The following is a 23,735-nucleotide window of genomic DNA, read 5'->3' as shown; positions in this document are numbered from 1 at the left end:
TCCCGGATGTGGTTAGATTCTGATTGTCAAATGAGTATCGAAAGTCCAAACCTAGTACGTACTCTACAGTTATTAATGAAACCATTTATATTAGATGTGAGCTTTGAAATATGTTTATATGCAGGTACCAATAACCAATATTATATTACTTATTTAGTCATTAATACATCAAACCGGAAGCTGTTTGCATTGTACCTCTGGCAAAAGCCATCTTTTGAAAACCAGTTTGGCCAAACAGATCAGTCAAACTGGATGCTACAGCCCTGTGGCATTGGAAATAAAGCCAGTTGCTTACGGCAAGCCATCTGGATTTGGAGGTACTAATGCTTGCCTTTGCATGAGAGCCACGTAGGACAAGAACACACTCCAGTAAGTGACCTAAGTGTTTGTGTTAGCCTCTCCATGTAGCATTGTGTTGCAGCATTATGTAGCAATCATTGAGAACTGGAGGCATGCATATGCTTGCCTTGTTTTGAGCTGGGTGGGTAATGGACATTTTGAGGAACTGTCCATGCAATGACCTGCAGATCTACAAGAAATAGATGTGTTAGACTACAATATAGTAACTTGTTCTGACATCATGAAGGAATTTCTCTTCTGTAAGAGTGTGTTCTGAGTAGTCTTTCGCTTGCTGGAAGTTGATGAACAACAAAGTCCAAAGTGCATGTAATTACACGACCATGTGTTAAAATTTGTATCTACCTTTGTATTCACATTTGGTTACACACATACCAGTACAGTATATATATATATATATATATATATATATATATATATATATGGTATAGACAACATTCTTGGTCAATTATATAGCATCTTGCCCATCATTTAGTGTTGTGTACTTACATTGTTGGGGCAATGATTTTTGGTCAAACATAAAAACTGAAATATTGAACAGCTGACAGAAAGAATGGAAGCGAGTGCGCCATAAATAAGAAAGTTTGCCCAATTATATAATGTTAGCTACTTATTTTGATCAATTTTATGTAGTAAACTTAATGACAATTTGAGTGGCTGCCTCTCCTGGTGGCTCTTAACATTTAGTTTTACTAATTCATCACATATGATGTTATTTATAATTATTTTGTTTTTGGGGATTGTGTATATCGTCAAATATATTGATTGGCGCATCTTTCTGTATTTTGGGAGATAAAAACCTTTCATGGCTAGCGATCGACTGTGTGTTACAGGCAACTCAACTGGACCTACTATTATAAATATTGAAATTATTTATTGACAATACTCAGAATTTTACAGTTGGGAGCGGGGCAACCACTGTGTACGTGAACCACGATGGTACAGTGTGCTTACAAAAATAGAGATTGTGCTCAAAGTTGGGTGTGCCCAAGTTGGGGTGCCCGAGCTCCGGGACCTCCCCAGTTCTCCCCCTGGTACAGATTCGTCAATCATTAGGTTTACAGTGGATGAATTAGCTTTTAATGGCGTTGCTAGGCATATGAACGTAGAGCAGCCGCTGGGAAGGTCATGCACACCTGTACTTGAGAGGGCGGGGTCCCTATTGAGCGACGCCTCTGCGTAGCTACAGACATAATCCAATAATGTTTGTGATTTCGTGCATACAAATGTAAATTCTAGGGTCTCGTTTACACTCTCATTTCGTACGCATTTGTTTATGACGTAGTCCCTTAGCGAAAATGATCCTCAGAGCTATAGGCTATAGCGGCACTTGGATTACAAATTGGGATTTGAGGACCCGGGATTGTTAGTTTGACGCAACTAAATCACCCGTCACGCATCACACCGTTGAGTCGGTAGTGATCACATCACTTTTAGTCAGCTCGCAGTTCTCTCTACGATAGCACTGCTACTTTCTCCGGTCACGTGGCGACTGACCATGAATCCAAGCAGTGCATGGGAGAGTGACTCGTATTTGCAATTGAGTGAAGTGAAGAAAATGTCCAGGGACGCTAGCGGTGACCAAATGCGGACAGTGAACGAGCACCATTCCTACTTAAAGGATGATGGCGACATGCTGCCATTCACGGTATCTCGTGACTATGATGCCGACTCTCGTGAAGGAATGAGCTTGCTAGACACGAGAACAGCGAAAGACGTGATGGCCATGCTGCTTAAAGGAACAAGCCCCGCACAATTACAAGATACGGGAGACGAAGTGTCAGTGTGCAGTGAAACTATGTTGGAACGCTTGCAATTTCATTCTGCCTTACAGTTACCGCCCTCGGTCTATTCAGTGAGTCCCACTTTATTTAGCCTTAGGAAATACAATACAGTACAATGAGTATCCCAAACCGCGAGAGTTTGCTAGTTACACAACTACGCACATTCCGGATGTGGTGTCAACAAGAAACTTTCCCTTACGTACTGTACTTCCTGTCGATGAGGTAAAAAATATTCCCAACCCTCATTCACTTTCAACTTTAGCTAAGTTCCAGTCCGTAGACGAGATGAGCTCTTCTATGCTTGTACAGCCGCTGCAGAACAGCCATTTTCCTGCAGAAATGGAAATTTTTCATTTGTTAGAAGAAGCAGATATTTGCCACCAGCTGCAAACGATAAACGACTAATAGAATACGAACAATGTGAGGATACAAAGGCGTGGTTATATCTGCCAAAGGCGTGGTTATATCTGCCAAATGCATCTACCGGCACGAACGCAACATCCAGTCTGCAGCAACACACGAAGAAAGCAACCGCAGAAAGGGCGACCGACTGGGAAGGAATCGCACCTAGTAGTCCAGACGTCCGTCACCCTCTGCTGTACCACTTCTCCATTTCAGAGCAACCGGAAAAGTGGAGCTTGCAGTCAACGTCCAACAAAGCATCGCCCGACCAGCCGTTACAGCCGACTCTGACAGTAACAAATCAGCCGCCAGAGGTATAAATACATCTCTAGTACACGTATTTGCGAGTGTACAGCGACAACTAGGTGTCTGCCGGTGACGTTCAAACATTTGAATTTTTATAGGATTACCGTCCGAGATACGAAAAAGAAGCGATTGCCAACCCGAAGGGTTACATGCGAAATGAACGCAGAGAACCGGTTGCTCTCAAGGTACTGTACTGTAGCTAGACGGCTTTGACCTGTAGCGGTATTTTGAATGAGCGACTGTATGAGCGGTCTCCTGTAATTTTACTTCACTTTTTCTTTAGTTGCACGGCGTGAAGTCATCCGTCGGCGATTTGATTTTGACCGTCAGTGTTGTGACTCTTTCTGGTGCACCTCACCCCACCATCTATCCGACGTGCTTTGGCAAGACGATGCCGCCGGACTGGACAGTGAACGTGAGGAACAGGACGGTAATGACCGTTTTACGAGCGTCCGAAAACTACGAAAAAAGGTGCGTAAACATACAGACTAGAAGAAAGTTACATTTTGATATGCATGGTTATTATACTCTTAATCAAAAGCAGTAGAAGCATTTGCTACGGAGACATCACAAGGAAGCTGTAGGGTACCGCGGATCGAGCTCCTTTTGTAGGATGTGTACAGTACTGTACGGACTTTAGCTGTAACAGCCTGAATATGTATAGAGGTGCTGCATGGTGCCTTGATTCAAGTGCAGTTGAACATAACTAAGACACATGGCAAAAAGTCCATGCACTGTTCTGTGAAGAATGTATCCTTGATGTAGTGATGAATGCAACTGTACGGTAGGAAATAAGTCTAGATGACCTGGTCACCATCAGTATGAACGTATCACGCAAAACACAACGATGCTTTTACTGCATGGTGTACTTGTAGGGAGCATGCATATCTTGGCGTCACATACTATGGGCTAGGGTAGACGCTAGCCTCACTTTTTGAGGGCGTGGTTTGTTAAAATTATTATTGTATTACATCTCGGGTTGTTGAGAATCGAGCAGTCCTAGAACATCTTAGTTTTGACAAGATACGCGTTCTCTATGACGTCACATGTTCAACTTAGTGACGAGCCCCCTCACTTTGAGACCCACGTGACACCCTTGATGCATCTTGGGTATACTAAAACATGGTAGTGTTGACTTAGCAAGACTTGCAGCTACTGTAGCTACTAGTGCCTGAGAATTAAGAACAGCCACTCGCAGTTTGGAATGCCCTCTTTTTCTGAGCGTACATTAAGTACATTTAAATAGGGATTTCACCATGTGATAGTTGCGATGCATTCGTATACTGGCTGACAACCGGTCTTAATGGTGTGGATGTCTAGATTGTAGAGGGGCCGGACTGTATGAAGTCTCTAACTTCCAAGTAAACATCTATTTACTGTTTACTTGGACTGTAGGCTAAAATACCTGGGCGTGAGACGAAACACAATGAAAAACCTGGATCTGGCTCACATGAACATGAAGCGGACCGACGTCACTAACTTTCGTGTACGCTTTCAAGTCGACGTGCCATCCGCTACCGCGGGAGTCTTGCAGCCCGTCTTCGCAGAGACTCGTCAAGTACACGCCGTCTGCCCGGGAACGATGACGAAACTGCGTAAATTCAGAGAATGCCAGTTGCAAATGCAGGCAAGACGAGCACTCGCCAAACACGAACGACAGCGTCAACCAAAGAGGCTCTAGAAAACGACTTGTAAAGAACAATCTAGATTGTAGCTAGGAATTGAATTTTGATAAGAGAACAAAGTTTTTTAGTTAGTCTGCCTTCATTATGCTCAACAAGACAAATGAATAAGTCCAAAAACATTTTGAGAAAATGATGGGTATGTAGGGATGGGTATGTACTTATGTCATTTATGCCCATCTCCTACATCACATTCACAACTGCTGCAGGCGATATAGGTAAAAAGAGTGTGATGTAGGAGATGGGCATAAATGACATAAGTACATACCCATCCCTACATACCCATCATTTTCTCAAAATGTTTTTGGACTTGTTTCATATATTTTTGGACTTGTTTCATACATTTTTAGATGGAAATGACAGATTTAGTAAACGGAGTGCTTAGCATTTTGAACATGTGACAATACTTTCATGTTCAAACCCCAGGACAGACCACGTGGGGGTGTCACTCTCTGTCGCCCCCCTTCCCACCTAGGCCATGAATTCCAGGCTGTAATTAGACGCTGCACATCCCAGTTTAGCTTCGGTATTTCTTTTCAAGTGACCTTTAGCCTGGCTGACAAAAGTGAAATGTGAAATGTGAAATGTGAAACAATAAATCGGGTTTTTTACTTGCCGATAGCTGGCTTCTAAGGCGCTTAGTGTCAGCGGTGACAGCCCGTTTAGACTTGTGTAGTTTGAAATGGAAATGACAGTTCTAGTAAACTTGTGCGGCTCGGCTGGGATCTCAATCTTTGATTGCATCTCTAAGTTAATACCAGGATGTAGACGCCCACGAGTGTCGACTTAGGTTGCTAGAGTTAGAAAGTGACGCGTTTAATTATTCTACAGTAGAAGCTTCCGCATATATCGCCATGTCCTGCGCATATGTTAGCTAGGTTGCTCTGTTCAAGCCCCACACTATAGAGAGCTCTGAGTCTATTGCTTTCGTTATTGTTTGGGCGTGGTTGGGTACACAATATGAGCCAGTTGCAGCGCTTGTACAGGTCACGAGGAGGTAGAAGTATACGGATAATCCACCCACTGTCATAGCAACAGAATATACCTGGGTATATTTTAGAGTAAACATCAGACTCAAATACAATACACTAAATGCCATTTAGTCTATTAGCATCTTTCCCTCAAAAACTTTCACAAGCCATTAGCTACCAAACATAACACAACACACTTAGGGCGGTTACATAACACCTATTACATCTACTAATTACGTCAGCTAGGTTACAAGCACAAACAAGTCATTTATTGCTTGTTGCCCATGTAGAATGCTGAAGTCATGATGCAAGCTAGCTACGAGGGCTACAGTTCAAAACTACACAGCCGCTGGCATCTACCAATCGCAACCTTGTTGTTGAAAGTTGCTGCAAATCCACGCCCATACAATAAATTACATGTTACACGGGTATGTGGCATTTATGCATGGTATTATCAACACCTTGGCCTTAGGGCTTATCACGTTGATAATAGAACCTCGCCTAGGGCTCAGTCAATTATCTCGTTGATAATCCTGTGAGGCCCCTCCCTGTCAATCAATGCCATAAACACCCAGCTAACCATGTAATAACTAATACATATATGTCACAACAAGATTGCCAAGGACAAAAATTGCACATAATTGAAAAGCAAATGTGAAGTTAAACAAAAAGCTGTGAACAGGTTTGGTCACAAAAGTCTGATATTGCCATCATTGTCTCTACAGAGATGAAGGTGCTTTACCTTCTCTCCTGTACTCTTCTAGCAACTCGCTTATGCAACGTCCGTATTCAGGATCAGCTTGACTAAAATTGCTCACAGCACGCCTCTGTATGAACTCTAAGGCATCCTTCAAGTGACCAGCAATATTCTCAACGAGACGCTGTTTCTCTTTCTCGCTCAACACTTTCCTCCAATAATCACCCACTTGAGTAAAGTTGTCCTCGTTTGCTCAATTGTAGTGCGACATCACCACTGACTGAATATCTGGATTGGGCGTGTTTTCGATTATCTTGTGGACCACTGAAGCTGTTAGGGTAGTAGTTGGGTGCACCATGTTGATTCCCATCGTAACACATGGGGCCATCTCGTTGATAATTGGCCACATGGCTTTTGCTCCAATTCACTGGAAGCTGTGAAAAGTTAGGACCAATGCGATGACGATGAGTGTTATCATAGGAAAACAAACGACCTTGAAGCATCTTGTCTGGAGACGGTTCGATTCCAGGCACCATGTTGGCTGGAGAGAAACCGATCTGCTCCACTTCAGCAAAATAGTTAGTTGGGTTACGATCCAAGACAAATTTCCCGACTGGAATTAGAGGAAAATCACTATGCGGCCATATTTTCGTCAGATCAAATGGATTGAATGGGAAATGCTCAGCCTGCTCAAATGTCATCACTTGTATGTAGAGAGTCCAGGAAGGAAAACGTCCTTCAGCAATAGCATTGTAGAGATCCCTGATGCCGTAATCTGGATCTGACCCTGCAAGTTGAGCTGCTCTGTCAACAGGCAAGTTCCTTGATACCGAGATCAGTTTTGTAATGAAACTTGCAGTAGATTGGTGAACCTTGCGCGTTGACCATTTTGAATGTGTGACTACCATAGCCATTCATGTGTCGATATCCATCGGGAATGCCACGATCACTGAAGAGAAAGGAGACTTGATGGGTTGTTTCTGGCCGCAATGAGATAAAATCCCAGAACACGTTGGCATCCTTCAAGTGAGTCACCGGGTTACGTTTCTGTGTGTGGATGAAGTTTGGGAAAAGCATCAGGTCACGGATAAAAAAAGATGGGTGTGTTGTTACTGACCAGATACCAAAGTCCGTCCTAAAGTGAGACATTCGTAAACCTTTTATGTCATTTTCTTTTGGCAACAATCGAACGTAAACACACAAGACACACAATGTCAACATACGTCTGTGTATAATTTGACAGCAAATCCTCTTGGGTCTCGAACAGCGTCTGGCACTCCCAGACTCTCCACCCACAGTGCTGAATCTCACAGCAAGTGGCGTCCCTATATAAAATCAAATCACGACAATATAAATGGCACTAACCTTACGATCAAGAATGGCAAAAGCAATATACTACCAATTATATCAGCAAGTAAACAGATGTAACTATAACAGACTGGCAAACTACCATTGTCTACAACCGCGCTATACTCATTGGCATTCAGTCATCTGTACATGTATGTAACTTGTCGTCTTACTATATGTATGTTTACCTTGTTTTTAGACGATTACATGGCGTCTCCGTTTGTGAAAGAGCGTCTATGCCGGTCGTCCCCCGCCCGGCAGCCTCCATGTTACGCCGACCGCTTCATTCCTAGCCGCGTGGCTACAGAGCTCGTCGGTCGATTTGCGTCGCTCACGTCTTTCGGTTCCGGATCGGAGGAGACCCAAGAGAACATCTCGATCGGAAAAGACAGCGGTGGAGACATTGTTAGCGCGCGCGAGCGCCGGGTGTGCACCTCGCTTCTGCGCAATGAAGTACTCGGCGAGGTCGCTTCGAATGTCAGAGGGGCAGAGAGAGTGAAGAAGGATGAAACTGGAAGTTCTAAAATGCTGAGATATCGATCACCAATCAAATCACAATCATCGTGGTCGCCTTACTCGCTGTCACCCGTCAGTAAAAGCAGCCAGTGGCTCCTTCTTTCACCAAGGAAATCGGTTAGGAAGATACCAAAGGCACCTTTTAAGATTCTCGACGCTCCTGATTTACAGGACGATTTTTACCTGAATTTACTCGATTGGTCATCGCAGAATGTCCTTTCTGTCGGTTTGGGATCGAGCGTCTACCTTTGGAATGCGTGCTCTAGTCAAGTGACGCGCCTTCACGACTTATCAGCTCAACAGGACGAAGTCGCATCGGTTGCATGGTCGGATAAGGGGCACACCCTGGGAATCGGCACCAAACGTGGGTACGTCCAACTGTGGGATGTCGATGCCGAGAAGCACATTCGGTCCATGTCGGGCCACACTTCGAGAGTCGGCGCTCTGGCTTGGAATTCTGATTCGCTCGTCTCGGGAAGTCGAGATCGACGGATTTTCTACCGGGATACCAGAAGTCCGGACATGTTTCTCTCGTTTCTTACGGCACACACGCAAGAGGTGCGCGGTCTCAAGTAGTCTTCCGACCGGCAGCACTTGGCATCGGGAGGAAACGACAACAAGTTGTATGTATGGAGCGCGGGGCAAGCGTCATCGGCGTGTGGTGTCAACCGGAACGTAAGTACACGGAACGTAAGTACACGGAGCACGTGGCGGCAGTGAAGGCAATATCATGATCTCCTCATCAGCATGGATTATTAGTATGGGGAGGCGGAACGACCCAGTCATGCGTTCGATTTTGGAACACCCTGACAGGTCATAATCAGCCCTTACAATCAGTCCACACCAAGCGGAAGAACACCAACAGCTTGTCAGCATGCACGGATATTCACAGAATTTCATCGTCCTGTGGAAATATCCATCAATGGCACAGATGGCTAAATTGACTGGTCACACAACGAGTGTTCTATATCTTGGGATGGACAGGCAATCGATCTTGACGGGAGCCAGTGATGAGAGGCTCTGATTCTGGGACATCTTCAATAAGACACGATTACATCGACACACCACCTCGGCACTGGACCTGACCGCTTACATTCGTTAGTATGTGTGTACTTGTGAATTTTACTCTCCCGCTTTCCATTCCTTGTAGTGGCATTATCGTGTCAATTCAATTTTTTGAGACATTAATCTTTAGACTCGAGTTCTATTCAGCGTGTGTGCACGGAGTGATCAACACGGAGTGTGAAACTATGCCCACCTACTTGCATCGAAACAGTACTTTGTATGTGTGTATGCTGATAGACATGCACACATACCGTATTTTCTTGAATGGTGACTCGTGTTCGAATAGTAACCTGTGGATCTGATCAGTTTGAAAAAAACAGTAACCCGTGCTTGATTAGTCACCCATGCTTTGGAAGTACATAGAAACCAAATGGTAACACAAAAATTGAAGGAACAAAACAAATCTGGCAGAAGTGAGACAGTCAGAAGAAGATGAAGACAGTCATCATGACGATGAGCACACTATGGTTTTTTATGATGAGGACACTGAGTAAACTATTGGTTATTGAATACGGGTTACCATAACTTGACAGTTTTGCATGCGTCAAGAATGTGTTGTGTTGCTCTAATACTTGCATAGCTCTTTACATGAACTTGAACCATCATAGCATGCTAGCAGACATTGAAAAATAATAACTCATGCTCGATTAGTAACCCTGCTTAAACAGTAACCCGTGGGTCTGATCAGTTTGAAAAATAGTAACACACAGGTTACTTACAATAGGATATTGTAGCCTCGACCTCCCAGACCCGTAAATTGGCGCTACACCGGTCTGGGAAACCGAGGCTACACATGTGCGCTGTACTGTACACTCCAAATTCATTTGTCTTGTTGAGCATAATGAAGGCAGACTAACTAAAACCTTTGTTCTCTTGTCAAAATTCAATTTCTAACTACAATCTAAATTGTTTTTTACAAGTCATTTTCTAGATAAAGCCTCTTTGATTGACGCTGTTGTTCGTATTTGGCGAGTGCTCCTTCTGCCTGCATTTCCAACTGGCATTCTCTAAATTTACGCAGTTTTGTCATCGTTCCCGGGCAGACGGCGTGTACTTGACGAGTCTCTGCGAAGACGGGCTGCAAGACTCCCGCGGTAGCGGATGGCACGTCGACTTGAAAGCGTACACGGAAGTTAGTGATGTCGGTCCGCTTCATGTTCATGTGAGCCAGATCCAGGTTTTTCATTGTGTTTCGTCTCACGCCCAGGTATTTTAGCCTACAGTCCAAGTAAACAGTAAATAGATGTTTACTTGGAAGTTAGAGACTTCATACAGTCCGACCCCTCTACAATCTAGGCATCCACACCATCAAGACCGGTGTCCGCCAGTATACGAATGCATCGCAACTATCACATGGTGAAATCCCTATTTAAGTGTACTTAATTAATGTACGCTCAGAAAGAGAGGGCATTCCAAACTGTGAGAGGCTGCCCTTAATTCTCAGGCACTAGTAGCTACAGTAGCTGCATGTCTTGCTAAGTCAACACTACCATGTTTTAGTATACCCAAGATGCATCAAGGGTGTCACGTGGGTCTCAAAGTGAGGGGGCTCGTCACTAAGTTGAACATATGACGTCATAGACAACGCGTATCTTGTCAAAACTAAGATGTTCTAGGACTGCTCGATTCTCAACAACCTGAGATGTAATACAATAATAATTTTAACAAACCACGCCCTCAAAAAGTGAGGCTAGCGTCTACCCTAGCCCATAGTATGTGACGCCAAGGTATGCATGCTCCCTACAAGTACACCATGCAGTAAAAACATCGTTGTGTTTTGCGTGATACGTTCATACTGATGGTGACCAGGTCATCTAGACTTATTTCCTACCGTACAGTTGCATTCATCTATACATCAAGGATACATTCTTCACAGAACAGTGCAATGACTTTTTGCCATGTGTCTTAGTTATGTTCAACTGCACTTGAATCAAGGCACCATGCAGCACCTCTATACATATTCAGGCTGTTACAGCCAAAGTCCGTACAGTACTGTACACATCCTACAAAAGGAGCTCGATCCGCGGTACCCTACAGCTTCCTTGTGATGTCTCCGTATCAAATGCTTCTACTGCTTTTGATTAAGAGTATAATAACCATGCATATCAAAATGTAACTTTCTTCTAGTCTGTATGTTTACGCACCTTTTTTCGTAGTTTTCGGACGCTCGTAAAACGGTCATTACCGTCCTGTTCCTCACGTTCACTGTCCAGTCCGGCGGCATCGTCTTGCCAAAGCACGTCGGATAGATGGTGGGGTGAGGCGCACCAGAAAGAGTCACAACACTGACGGTCAAAATCAAATCGCCGACGGATGACTTCACGCCGTGCAACTAAAGAAAAAATGAAGTAAAATTACAGGAGACCTCTCATACAGTCGCTCATTCAAAATACCGCTACAGGTCAAAGCCGTCTAGCTACAGTACAGTACCTTGAGAGCAACCGGTTCTCTGCGTTCATTTCGCATGTAACCCTTCGGGTTGGCAATCGCTTCTTTTTCGTATCTCGGACGGTAATCCTATAAAAATTCAAATGTTTGAACGTCACCGGCAGACACCTAGTTGTAGCTGTACACTCGCAAATACGTGTACTAGAGATGTATGTATACCTCTGGCGGCTGATTTGTTACTGTCAGAGTCGGCTGTAACGGCTGGTCGGGCGATGCTTCGTTGGATGTCGACTGCAAGCTCCACTTTTCCGGTTGCTCTGAAATGGAGAAGTGGTAGAGCAGAGAGTGACGGACGTCTGGACTAATACGTGCGATTCCTTCCCAGTCGGTCGCCCTTTCTGCGGTTGCTTTCTTCGTGTGTTGCTGCAGACTGGATGTTGCGTCCGTGCCGGTAGATGCATTTGGCAGATCTAGCCACGCCTTTGTATCCTCACATTGTTCGTCTTCTAATAGTCGTTTATCGTTTTGCAGCTGACGGCAAAGCTCTGCTTCTTCTAACAAATGAAAAATTTCCATTTCTGCAGGAAAATGGCTGATCTGCAGCGGCTGTACAAGCATAGAAGAGCTCATCTCGTCTACGGACTGGAACTTAGCTAAAGTTGAAAGTGAATGAGGGTTGGGAATATTTTTTACCTCATCGACAGGAAGTACAGTACGTAAGGGAAAGTTTCTTGTTGGCACCACATCCGGAATGTGCGTAGATGCGTAACTAGCAAACTCTCGCGGTTTGGGATACTCATTGTACTGTATTGTATTTCCTAAGGCTGGAGTGGGACTCACTGAATAGACCGAGGGCGGTAACTGTAAGGCAGAATGAAATTGCAAGCGTTCCAACATAGTTTCACTGCACACTGACACTTCGTCTCCCGTATCTTGTAAATGTGCGGGGCTTGTTCCTTTAAGCAGCATGGCCATCACGTCTTCTGCTGTTCTCGTGTCTAGCAAGCTCATTCCTTCACGAGAGTCGGCATCATAGTCACGAGATACCGTGAACGGCAGCATGTCGCCATCATCCTTTAAGTAGGAATGGTGCTCGTTCACTGTCCGCATTTGGTCACCGCCAGCGTCCCTGAACATTTTCTTCACTTCACTCAATTGCAAATACGAGTCACTCTCCCATGCACTGCTTGGATTCATGGTCAGTCGCCACGTGACCGGAGAAAGTAGCAGTGATACCGTAGAGAGACAACTGCGAGCTGACTAAAAGTGATGTGATCACTACCGACTCAACGGTGTGATGCGTGACAGGTGATTTAGTTGTGTCACACTAACAATCCCGAGTCCTCAAATCCCAATTTGTAATCCAAGTGCAATTATAGCCTATAGCTCTGAGGATCATTTTCGCTAAGGGACTACGTCATAAACAAATGCGTAGAAATGAGAGTGTAAACGAGACCGCATAGTTTACATAGATCTGTATGCACGAAATCACAAACATTGTTGGATTATGTCTGTAGCTACGCAGAGGCGTCGCTCAATATGCCCACACCCTCTCAAGTACAGGTGTGTATGACCTTCCCAGCGGCTGCTCTACGTTCATATGACTAGCAACGCCATTAAAAGCTAATTCATCCACAGTAAACCTGAAAATCGACGAATCTGTACCAGGGAGAGGAACTGGGAAGATGAGGGCCCGGAGCTCGGGCACCCCAACTCTGGCACCCCCAACTGTGAGCACAACCTCTATTTTTGTAAGCAAACAGTACCCTCGTTCATGTAGTAGTCTGATGTCCTTTCTTGCCCCGCCCCCAACTATGCAATTCTGAGTATTGTCAATAAATAATTTCAATATTTATAAGACTAGATCCAGTTGAGTTGCCTTTAACACACAGTCGATCGCTAGCCATGAGAGGTTTTTATCTCCCAAATACAGAAAGATGCGCCAATCAATATATTTGAGGATATACATTGTCCCCCCAAAACAGAATAATTATATAAAGAACATAATATGTGATGAATTAGTAAAACTAATTTTAAAGAGCCACCAGGAGAGGTAGCCACTCAAATTGTTGTTAAGTTTACTACATAAAATTGATCAAAATAAGCAGTTAACATTATAATTGGGCAAACTTTCTTATTTATGGCACACTCGCTCCCAATCTTTCTGTCAGCTGTTCAATATTTGAGTTTTCATGTTTGACTACAAATTATTGCCCCAACAATGTAAGCACACAACACTCAATGATGGGCAAGATGCTATACGATTAACCACAAAATATTGTCTATACCATACATACTACTGTACTGGTATGTGTATAACAAAATGTGAACGCAAAGTTAGATACAAATTTAACATACGGTTGTGTAATTACATGCACTTTGGACTTTGTTGTTCATCAACTTCGAGCAAGCGAAGAACTACTCAGACCACACTCTTACAAAAGAGAATTCCTTCATGATGTCAGAACAAGTTCCTATATTGTAGTCTAACTACATCTATTTCTTTTGTATCTGCAGGTCATTAAAAGGACAGTTCCTCAAAATGTCCATTACCCACCCAGCTCAAAAGTTGGCAAGCATATGCATGCCTCCAGTACTCAATGATTCCTCCATAATGTTGCAACACAATGCTACATGGAGAGGCTAACACAAACACCTAGATCACTTACTGGAGTGTGTTCTTGTCCTACGTGGCTCTCATGCAAAGGCAAGCATTAGTACCTCCAAATCCAGATGAGTTGCTTACGACAACTGGCCTTATTTCCAATGCCACAGGGCTGTAGCATCCAGTTTGACTAATCTGTTTGGCCAAACTGGTTTTCAAAAGATGGCTTTGCCAGAGACACAATGCAAACAGCTTCTGGTTTGATGTATTAATGATTAATAAGTAATATATAATATTGCTTATTGGTACGTGCATATAAAGATATTTTGAAGCTCACATCTAAGATACATGGTTTCATTAAATAACTGTAAAGCATGCTCTAGTTTTGGACTTTCGATACTCATTCGAGAACCAGAATCTAACCTCATCCAGGAATCTTCATTAACTCTCATAATAATGTAATGCAAGCTAGACCACACCCCTTTAACGCACGCTAGCAAATTTCATTCTTACGACACTGCTCCAGCTGCTGAGCTTTGTTTGGCACATAGTTTAAGGACAGTCGGCAGCTGAATTCAGATGGCAAGTCAGTACAATACCATTCCTTGATAATATAATAAGTCATAATAAGTCAAAAGAAGAAGTTCGTTTGGAGACACTCAAACCAAGGCATCAGAAAAACGGAGAATACTACCAGCCTCTTTGGTAAGTTTAGCAAAGACAAGAGCCTGTACTCTTTTCCTTGTACTCTTTTCGATGCGAGTCTCACCACCAACTGGATTAAAGATACATTTTCTATAAAGATCTGCCTTCGTACATTGATTTGCCACAACAAAGACACAATTAGACAAAGAAATGGAGGATACATAAAGGCAACCCAACAAATGCTCTCCGTTAGAATAACATCACTCATGCACACATCAACTGTCTTCGTCTGATACTTTGCACAGATATCCTAGGTTGACATTAATTGTCATAACTGTTTTAAGGCAATAGATATAATAATGCTGGTCATTGATATTAAGCACTATGTTGATGCCCGCATGTCCCCTGGAATGCTTCAGATTGCAAGTACAAATAATGCTCTTCACACTGCAACTATTATTATTATAACATACATTTAGAGATACAGAATTCATTGCTGCACAATCTATTGTCAGAGCCGTGCAACTAGATCATTTATTAGAGCTGCGCATATTCATGTCCTACATGGCTCTCATGCAAAGGCAAGCATTAGTACCTCCAAATCCAAATGAGTTGCTCAGAGCAACCGGCATTCTTTCTGATGCCAACTGCTGAGCTTCGTTTGGCACATAGTTCAAAGGAAAGTCGGCAGCTGGATCCAGATTGTGCAGATTGATCGTGGGTGGCAATTCTCTCTGTACGAAACATTCATATTAGTCACTCAATGAGTAACACGAAAGCACATCCGTACTGTGTGAAGTGATAGAGCTGTAATGGCTGCCTCCAGGCTCCCTGCTGCTCCGAGGAGATGACCTGTAGCACCTTTTGTTGAGGAAACTGCTAGACCATTGTTTGATCCAAAGAGCCGCACAATGGCTCGATTCTCTACAGCATCACCTAAACAGAAATTCTATGATTAAACACAAAACTGTTGGTAGCTCAGAAATCTTACCCAGTGGGGTTGACGTCGCATGTGCATTAATATAACAAACATTTTCCAGACTCTGCTGTGCATCTCTTAATGCTGCAGTCATGGCATTGAATGCTCCTCTGCCATCTTCACTTGGAGCAGTAATGTGGCTGGCGTCTCCTGTTCACAAAGTAAGTCATGCAAATAGTGTCAATAACTACATAGAATGGTACAAAATATACAAGAAAACAAACAAGGACTAAACAAATACACTTAGAAAAACTACACAAAAGGTGACTAAACATATAAATCTTACTCTTTCACATGAAGTAAACACAAACGTGTACACACAGACACAGACAGACAGACAGACAAACAGACAGACAGACAGACAGACAGACAGACAAACAAACAAACAAACAAACAGACAGATAGACACACACATACACACCACACATCATATCTTACCTGACATTCCATAGCCCAACATTTCACCATATATATCAACACCTCGCTGTTTCGCTCTTTCATACTCCTTCACATTACACAAAGCAATTAGTACATTCTCGTCCCAACAATCCATCGTATTCGACATCACTTCTTCACTAAACACATTCAAACATACACCTGTATTTGTCCAATGCGATCATAAAGCAACGCCAGTATGACTATATACTGTTGGCCACCCAAGCAGGAAGCATCCAATGCACGTATTAGAATCCCACTAATAGTGGAAACCCAAGACAATACAAGTGATTTAATTAATTAAAATACACTTAATAAGTTATGCCATAGTCACGTGATGTATGACAAGTCACGAGCATGCATTTAGATGGTTTATACAATGTATTATACAGCAAGTGTGCAATAAGTTACTACCCGTTAATATCACACTCTCACTTATCATATCACATCACATGACTATAGTATAAATTACTTATCATATGATTAGTGTGCTACATAGCTTTTGCCAGCACTCAAAGTGAGGTTATATCCCCCTGGCTTTGCCTCGAGTAATAACCCCACCTTGTGTAAAAGCCACATGTAGCACAACTAATCATACAATAACCCATACTTATACACTTGCACAATCATTCTGTGCAAGCTGACAATGTCCACTCTACCAAACCCACATTTTTCAATAAGACAATGACAATGTTGCTAAACTCGTGCTCTTAGCACAAGTAACGTCAATTAATTAAACAAGTGAGTGCACATCTTTTCTAATCCAAGAATAAAATGGGGCTAAACATCAGTCTAAACAGTCAATGTTTTCACTCTATCACCGTAACCATAACACAGTATTTTGATATGTAGGCCTTAAAGCAAGAAAATACAAAGACCATCCAACGTACTAAGAATACGCGGCATTGAACCTAAACACTCGCAATAATAGCAGTGTACGACAAATCCTGTCATCTCTGAGTAGTCCCCGGGAAACCATACCTTAAAGTTTTAGTTGTCCCGTCATTACTCTGGTTGCCCATAAACTAAATGAAATAGTCTTTGCTGTGTGTTCCTTTCAAAGTCTTGGTCTCATTGACACTCCAGAGACCTTCACTGCCTTCTTTTGTGGTGTACTTGGTCTTCTAACTACTTCACTGACATCACTTGAAGTTGACTGATCATCGTCTGATAAACCACGTTCACTTGCAAGTTTCTTCTGCAATGGGTAGTTGTCGTTTGGCGGTAAGTGGTGTTTGGTACTACAGGGAGAAAGTGGTTAATATGGAACTTGAAGGATTGGCTTCAAGTGCTGAAGATGAACAGGTGGACCACGTAATGTGCATTACTTCAGTTTGGTTAGTCCTTGGGTTAATAAAAATCCCAGTGTTATCGCTGGGCAACCCTAGTTTCCTGTTTCAGTTGCCCGGACATATTTTTGATTGTCTCAGGTGCCAGGGCAACCGATTTGTCGTTCACTGAATAGTAATTGAAGAGCATCAGCAAATATGTATGTATGTATATGGCACATGCCTGATCCAAAAAGACTTCAGCATTGACAGACTTTGTTATGATTTTTATCACACACACACACACCAACAAAATATATTTACCTCAAGAATGAGGACAGCGGCTCCTTCAGCAATAACAAATCCGTCTCTTTCTCGATCAAAAGGTCTCGAAGCCATTTCTGGCGTATCATTGAACTTCGTGCTCAAAGCTTTCGCCCTATAAGACAAATTGCAAATTGACGATCTGTTATGCTACACATCAATATTTTGTTGGCACAAAAAACCTTGCAAAAGCAGCCATCGCCAGTGGTGTTACCTGAGCATCCGTCCCACCAGCTAGCATAAGATCAGCATCCCCATTTCGAATCATTCTGAAAGCGTCGCCTACCGAATGAGAGCCAGTCGAGCAAGCAGTCGATACCGAATGATTCGGTCCCTGACATAACAGCAACCATTACAGCAAGGGCAAATCACATGGCGGCATACATTAACCTGCAGGCCGAATCGAATACTAATATTTCCCGCAACCAAGTTGGTCAGCATTTTGGGAACGAAGTAAGGACTGACTTTACGGTAGCCCTGCAAGCAAAGACGTCGGCTAGTTGTCCACACATGATGCTCTAAATGTACACACCTCATTTTCAAATGCCAACCAAGTCTCAGCGATGCCATCAAGGTCAGACATTCCGACTCCAAGACAAACTCCCTACACACAAACAGCAAAATCCGATTAAAATTTTGGATAATAATTTGCTAATTACAAAAACAGTTTTAATGATATTTAATTCTACAAACACTATCAGTGAAATACTTGTATATATACGTCACTCACATAAATAATGACAAGAAATCTGCTCTGGCATCAACAAACGTGCGATGTCTCTTGTGTATGCAAATTTGCACGAAAATTAATTTTTGTAATTTGGTGTCCTAGTACCTGGCCTGTGATGTTTATATACGTAAGAAAGTACGTAGTATATGAATGTAATGAATGCCAACTTACATATGGTGAGCAGTACCTTCATAAGCATGTCGCTACTGACCATGTGTGTGTGTGTGTGTGCGTGCGTGCGTGTGTGTGTGTGTGTGTGTGTGTGTGTGTGTGTGTGTGTGTGTGTGTGTGTGTGTGTGTAGTCAGTAAACACAAAGTGATAAAAAGATCAAAATATTTGTAAACAACTCTTTGTTGAGAAGAACAAGACTAAAAAAGTCACACAGTTTTCTCAAACTGCACACTCCATTCACTAACGAACAGAAAGCAAAGCAGCAACTTGCTTTACAAAAATTAGCAACAGCTATGCCAAGCTATTGCTGACACGAGTAAGTATTACCAATAGAAATTCTCAGCAGAACAATCAAAGGCACGGCATACATATTTGCCTCTAAAATGTAATTAACTTAAAATAGACTGGCGCCAGCCCATCCCCTTTTTGACTTCCTTAAATCACTAACAGCACATATATTCCCAAAGCATGCTCAACCCAATACCTACCAAAGCTACATAGATAATTCACATTGTGACAAGCACCTTCACAATCAAGCATTTAAAGACTTATCGCATCTCAACACAATCTGTCATTGTTTCTATTACTGAGCTTGTGCTGTTGTCTAACAAACTTAATTGTGTCATAACTCTATTGGTCTATTGTCTTCTTCCAGCAAGCCCTCACAATGGCTTTTGATGTTTTGTTTACACTCTGGCAGTCAAGATTACAACAGAACTTTGTAGAAGTGATATAAGCTCTACTAGTCTACAGTAAAGTAAATAGATTTGTTTATTTGTTATCACGCATTATGGATGTAATGTACCATTCTCTCTCTCTCTTCATCTGAGAGTTTCTCCAGTACATCCTTACTGTAGCCAGATTCACGTAAAGCCAGCTCTGCAGCTGCGATCCCCAACAGAGTATGCTGAGCAATATTACGCTTTTGCTACAAACAAAGAAATGCGTAAATCACAGGTACATATATGCACAAGCTACTAACATCACATCACCACATGCCAACAACAAGTAATTTCTAGTCATAATTCACAGCCCAAACAAACAACTGATTGTAACTAAAATGCTCTTTGTAACCGGGACTAGTCTCGATGACTAGAAGCATATGTCTAGTTGGCAGCTTCATTTAATTCGATGATGACTCATTTATTATAGATGAAAATGTGGTAACCAGACACAAACTAGAGATAAGGAGTAACAAATAATCAACAACCATGCCAACCACATACTTTTATTGTAATCATACGGTAATGATTTACAGCCAAATCTACACCCAGAGTATAGACTTCGAAGTAGACTCCCAGCACCATTCCTCCTGTTATTTTGACTTGCGACATGGCCATCCTTTTAGAAAATCCGTCGCTTAGAATACAGTACATTAAATCGACATGTGCATATCGGACAGTATGCACACTCACTGACAAGCAAGTCAAGTAGTCTAACTAGTTTATGTCAATATACCTCTCTTCCCTAAACAACTAAAACAAACACTCAAGCAAGATCCCTTAACTTTGAATACGTTAACGATTTAAACATTATACACTGGTAGTATTTACAAAATTAGATTAGCATGATATCATACAATACACGTACAAGAGATGTCGCAACGGTCTGTGCCTTTTGATCATTCCAATTTTTGCATTTTAATGCTGTTAAAAATTGCAAAAATAATGTCTTATGTACATTTGATTTTTTACAAACCATAAAGCAAAAATTTGCAATTTTGGTTGAATAGTGATTCTATTGTTTGATATAAGGATATTGTTCAACTGTTGGAAATGTTATTGTCAATTGTTAGATATTAATGTTTACAGAAATTGAAAATTGCAACAGTGGCAATGGCACCATTTGATCATTCTAATTTTGTAACCTAACATTTTGCTCAACATCTTAGCCAACATATGAAGTGAGAAAATTTGCTGCCCCTGCAGTTGCCTGAACTGTTTCACACTATAAGTGGCTGTAGGTGCTAACTGTATTAATAAAGTTGTCCTATAGGACATCTTCAGACACACTCTTTATGGTAGACCAATTTATGAATTTATGAAACAAACAATTGCCTATCTAAATAAAAAAGGCTAGACGTAACTGACAATAACGGTGAGTGTTCTGTACCTTGATAGACTACCTTGGAAACAACATGTGCAATTATTGTGGATTGCTTATCAAACTTATTAATACAATTAACACCTACAGCCATACTTTAGTACATCATCTGTAGTGTGAAACAGTTCAGGCTCAGGCAACAGTGGCTGCAGCACATTTTCTCACCTTATATGTTAGCCTTGATGTTGAACAAGGTTAGGTTACAAAATTTAGAATGATCAAATGGTACCACTGCCACTGTTGCAATTTCCAATTTATGTAAACATTAAAATCTACAATTGACAATAAGATACATTTCCAACAGTTGAACAATGTTCTTATCAAACAATAGAATCACTGCTCAACCAAAATTGCAATTTTTTGCTTTATGGTTTGTAAAAATCAAATGTACATTAAAACATTTGAGATATTTGCAATTTTTAACAGCATTGAAATGCAAAATTGGAATGATTAAAAGGGGCACAGACCCACAACATACTGCAGCTCCATGTATACTATACCCACTTCATCAGAACAGACAGAAAATTCACAGACTCTCTAATATTAAATTTATTAGAATAGAAACCCTTGAATGTATTTACTCAAACAGGTACAGTACGAGCACGTACCGACTTGCTCACTACAGCGTCTTCATCGAACATGCCAACTCCATTTCCTCGAGGAATAAATCCAGCTGCATAACACCACAGCACAGACTAACCTAACGACAATCTATCTGTTAGCCTAGTCAACAAACTCACCAACACGAGAAGGAATCTGCTGGTAACCTGTAAACGAAGATAAAAGCAGCGCTTGGCAAACCGTACAGTGTACACCAACAATGCTCAAGACGATGACTGCAATTCACATCACAGTCTGACCTTTGCCAAAAGTTGAAGTAATTCCGCTCTCTCCATTGATAATTCGCTTCCATACAAACTTCGTTCCAACACCCAACGGCGTAATCAAGCCTGAGCAAAGACACACTCTTACTACGTGCCTGTACATGTACTGCTTCGTTTTAAGTTCCTCACCCAAGCCGGTGATCACAACACGCCTTGCCATTGCGTTCACGAGAATGTCACATGGCTTCCACGTGCACGATGCATAGGTATGCTTGATGCATACGCTAGGATAATCGGCGCTTTGACGGCGATCAAATTAGACCATTTGTGATGTCCGGAAACCTAGTGCGCTAACCGGAACTAGAATCCAGTCTATTAAGTTGAATTATTTTAATTCTTAACTAATTATTATAACCTTAATTAATTAATTAATGTCTGCGAATGTCTCTTGTGCTAGAGGTCTTTTGTTTATTGACAGGATTTCCTCATGTTAGCTGATAAGCAACAATGTAGATAATTTAAAACAATAATCATGATCGGTAATTAATTAATTAATTAGTAATAACCAATTATTATATGTATACAAGCTCAGTCTACCCCTTGTGTTCGCGCAAAGCAACACTCTTATATTTAAATTTTTAAAATTTCTACATACAAAGACTGTAAGTGTATAGATACGATTAAGTTCACGCAATTACACACTGATGCAAATGTGGACACACCCAAGTACTGTATATAATAATCTAAGTAATCTATTTTTGTATCGCATCACAGTCCAGGTGCATGCAGAGTGCCGCAAGAGCACAATAAAAGAAAGATTGATGTATCAGACATGAAAGCAAAAGAAAGAAAAACACAAGATTTAATATAATACAAGAGTGTACCATATTTGAGTGGGTGCTGCAATCTACAGATGATAAGGCGGCACAGGGATAAACACCATCACAGCACTCACTTACCACGCAAGCCTTTCCCCACAATAGAGACAGTGAGTGTCAAGCACATGTGAGTGCAGGAAGTGGCGTCAAGTGAAAGTGGCATCCCTATAGAATTTTGATAGTGGACCATGCAATTGGATAGTAGATCCAGATGTTGTACAGCAGTGTATACAGCATTCAACCACAAAAGAAATATGCAAAAAATGCAGTACAAAATGCCTATGCAATAAATCGAGACACAAAGACCTATAAAAAATAAAAATCTATGGCAGGGTGGCAGTTACAAACAGAAAGTGGGCGTGCCACATACATTGGCCATTCGTATCTTTCATACACACCGACTGGAATAAGTCATACACATCATCCATAAATTTAGGTACCAATTCCTTAGGAATCTGTTGTACGTGAGGCAACAGGTACTGCAATACACCCTTACACTCCTCAACACTCACAAAAGTGTACTTCACCTCCTGCACCTCTGATTTTGTAACAACTAGTCCTTCCTTTTCACACAGACGTCAATAACCATCAGCTGGATCGGGCAGCCGCCATTCACTATACTTCAACCATTGCGAATTCCTTCCATGTCTCCAGTTGACGTCATCATGAATCATGTCCTTCCAGGCTTCACTCTTTAGAATCTCTGTTTTAGCGTGTAGGAAAGCAGGAGAAGGCTTAGACCCAAATACTAACAAACAGTCTCCTCCAGGTCGTAGAAATGAGACAATATTCTTCAGTGCCACCGTCTGATCTTTCACCCAGTGCAGCACGTTGAGAGATACCACTCGATCAAACGATCCACGTTTGCACACAGCAGCTTGACCCTCCAGTTTAGTAACCAGATCGATGTCTTCAATATTTCCGACTTTGTAAACGATTTTTTCATGACTGTTGTGCTCGCTTGCATAGTCTATCATGTTGCTGGAAATGTCAAACGCCAAAACGCTTTCTACTTCGTCTCTGGTTGCCAGTAGAGTTTTCGTAGTCTCTCCAGTGCCACATCCGATGTCCACAACCTTTGTATTGTGAGAACGGTTCCACGCTATTTCTGACAGAAAAGCAGTGTTCCAAAAAAACTGAGCTCGTGAATTCTTAGCGTAGAGAGCTGCTTTTTCACTATTCATTGGAGGGCAGATTGGAAGTAACTGCAACTCTGTTTGCGCGTGCGCCGTGCTGATGCTCAGATGCCCGCTCGCC

At 42.1% G+C, this 23,735-nt stretch overlaps 6 protein-coding genes and 1 pseudogene across 10 annotated transcripts in view; 3 read left to right on the top strand and 4 right to left on the bottom strand.

Moving 5' to 3' along the window:
• Window positions 1-2,216: 2,216 nt before the first annotated feature.
• LOC134194605 (uncharacterized) lies at window positions 2,217-4,530 on the top strand. The gene is made up of 4 exons (XM_062663547.1): window positions 2,217-2,857; window positions 2,948-3,034; window positions 3,133-3,320; window positions 4,245-4,530. The coding sequence occupies exons 2-4, from the start codon at window positions 2,999-3,001 to the stop codon at window positions 4,528-4,530; spliced, it is 510 nt and encodes a 169-aa protein (XP_062519531.1). The 5' UTR covers window positions 2,217-2,857; window positions 2,948-2,998.
• A 1,556-nt stretch (window positions 4,531-6,086) lies between these two features.
• LOC134195075 (catalase-like) lies at window positions 6,087-8,143 on the bottom strand (annotated as a pseudogene).
• Window positions 8,072-8,638, top strand: LOC134194604 (fizzy-related protein homolog). The gene has a single exon (XM_062663546.1). It carries the CDS (start codon window positions 8,072-8,074, stop codon window positions 8,636-8,638), a length of 567 nt encoding a protein of 188 aa, XP_062519530.1.
• Window positions 8,639-9,937: 1,299 nt separating this feature from the next.
• Window positions 9,938-12,386, bottom strand: LOC134195076 (uncharacterized). The gene is made up of 4 exons (XM_062664088.1): window positions 11,735-12,386; window positions 11,558-11,644; window positions 11,272-11,459; window positions 9,938-10,344 (listed from the first exon to the last, which is right to left on the bottom strand). The coding sequence occupies exons 1-4, from the start codon at window positions 12,143-12,145 to the stop codon at window positions 10,041-10,043; spliced, it is 990 nt and encodes a 329-aa protein (XP_062520072.1). The 5' UTR covers window positions 12,146-12,386; the 3' UTR covers window positions 9,938-10,040.
• Window positions 12,387-15,201: 2,815 nt separating this feature from the next.
• On the bottom strand, window positions 15,202-21,927 carry LOC134194474 (3-oxoacyl-[acyl-carrier-protein] synthase, mitochondrial-like). Of its 2 annotated transcripts, XM_062663403.1 has the most exons (13): window positions 21,790-21,927; window positions 21,637-21,726; window positions 21,517-21,543; window positions 21,385-21,449; window positions 19,479-19,601; window positions 18,304-18,375; window positions 18,162-18,248; window positions 17,954-18,105; window positions 17,772-17,886; window positions 16,183-16,249; window positions 15,757-15,894; window positions 15,556-15,701; window positions 15,202-15,499 (listed from the first exon to the last, which is right to left on the bottom strand). In XM_062663403.1, exons 1-13 carry the CDS (start codon window positions 21,818-21,820, stop codon window positions 15,326-15,328), a joined length of 1,287 nt encoding a protein of 428 aa, XP_062519387.1. In that variant the 5' UTR covers window positions 21,821-21,927; the 3' UTR covers window positions 15,202-15,325. The 2 variants fall into 2 exon arrangements, with proteins under 2 accessions (XP_062519387.1, XP_062519388.1); XM_062663404.1 differs by lacking the exons at window positions 21,517-21,543; window positions 21,637-21,726; window positions 21,790-21,927 and adding an exon at window positions 21,544-21,559 and having other exon boundaries at window positions 21,385-21,476.
• A 431-nt stretch (window positions 21,928-22,358) lies between these two features.
• On the bottom strand, window positions 22,359-23,684 carry LOC134194475 (juvenile hormone acid O-methyltransferase-like). The gene is made up of 2 exons (XM_062663406.1): window positions 22,849-23,684; window positions 22,359-22,784 (listed from the first exon to the last, which is right to left on the bottom strand). Exon 1 carries the CDS (start codon window positions 23,660-23,662, stop codon window positions 23,057-23,059), a length of 606 nt encoding a protein of 201 aa, XP_062519390.1. The 5' UTR covers window positions 23,663-23,684; the 3' UTR covers window positions 22,359-22,784; window positions 22,849-23,056.
• Window positions 23,685-23,726: 42 nt separating this feature from the next.
• Window positions 23,727-23,735, top strand: part of LOC134194473 (protocadherin beta-11-like) — a 4,876-nt gene continuing 4,867 nt past the window's right edge. For 2 of the 4 annotated variants that reach the window (XM_062663400.1, XM_062663399.1), the window contains exon 1: window positions 23,727-23,735. This exon is cut by the window's right edge. The gene's annotated coding sequence lies outside the window, so the exon portion shown is untranslated. The other 2 variants (XM_062663402.1, XM_062663401.1) reach the window with 1 other exon arrangement.

Source organism: Corticium candelabrum, chromosome 19, assembly GCF_963422355.1.
Source record: "Corticium candelabrum chromosome 19, ooCorCand1.1, whole genome shotgun sequence".
Taxonomy (NCBI): Eukaryota; Metazoa; Porifera; class Homoscleromorpha; order Homosclerophorida; family Plakinidae; genus Corticium; species Corticium candelabrum.
Note: the sequence above shows the minus strand (reverse complement) of the source record. Positions and strands in the feature narration are given on the sequence as shown.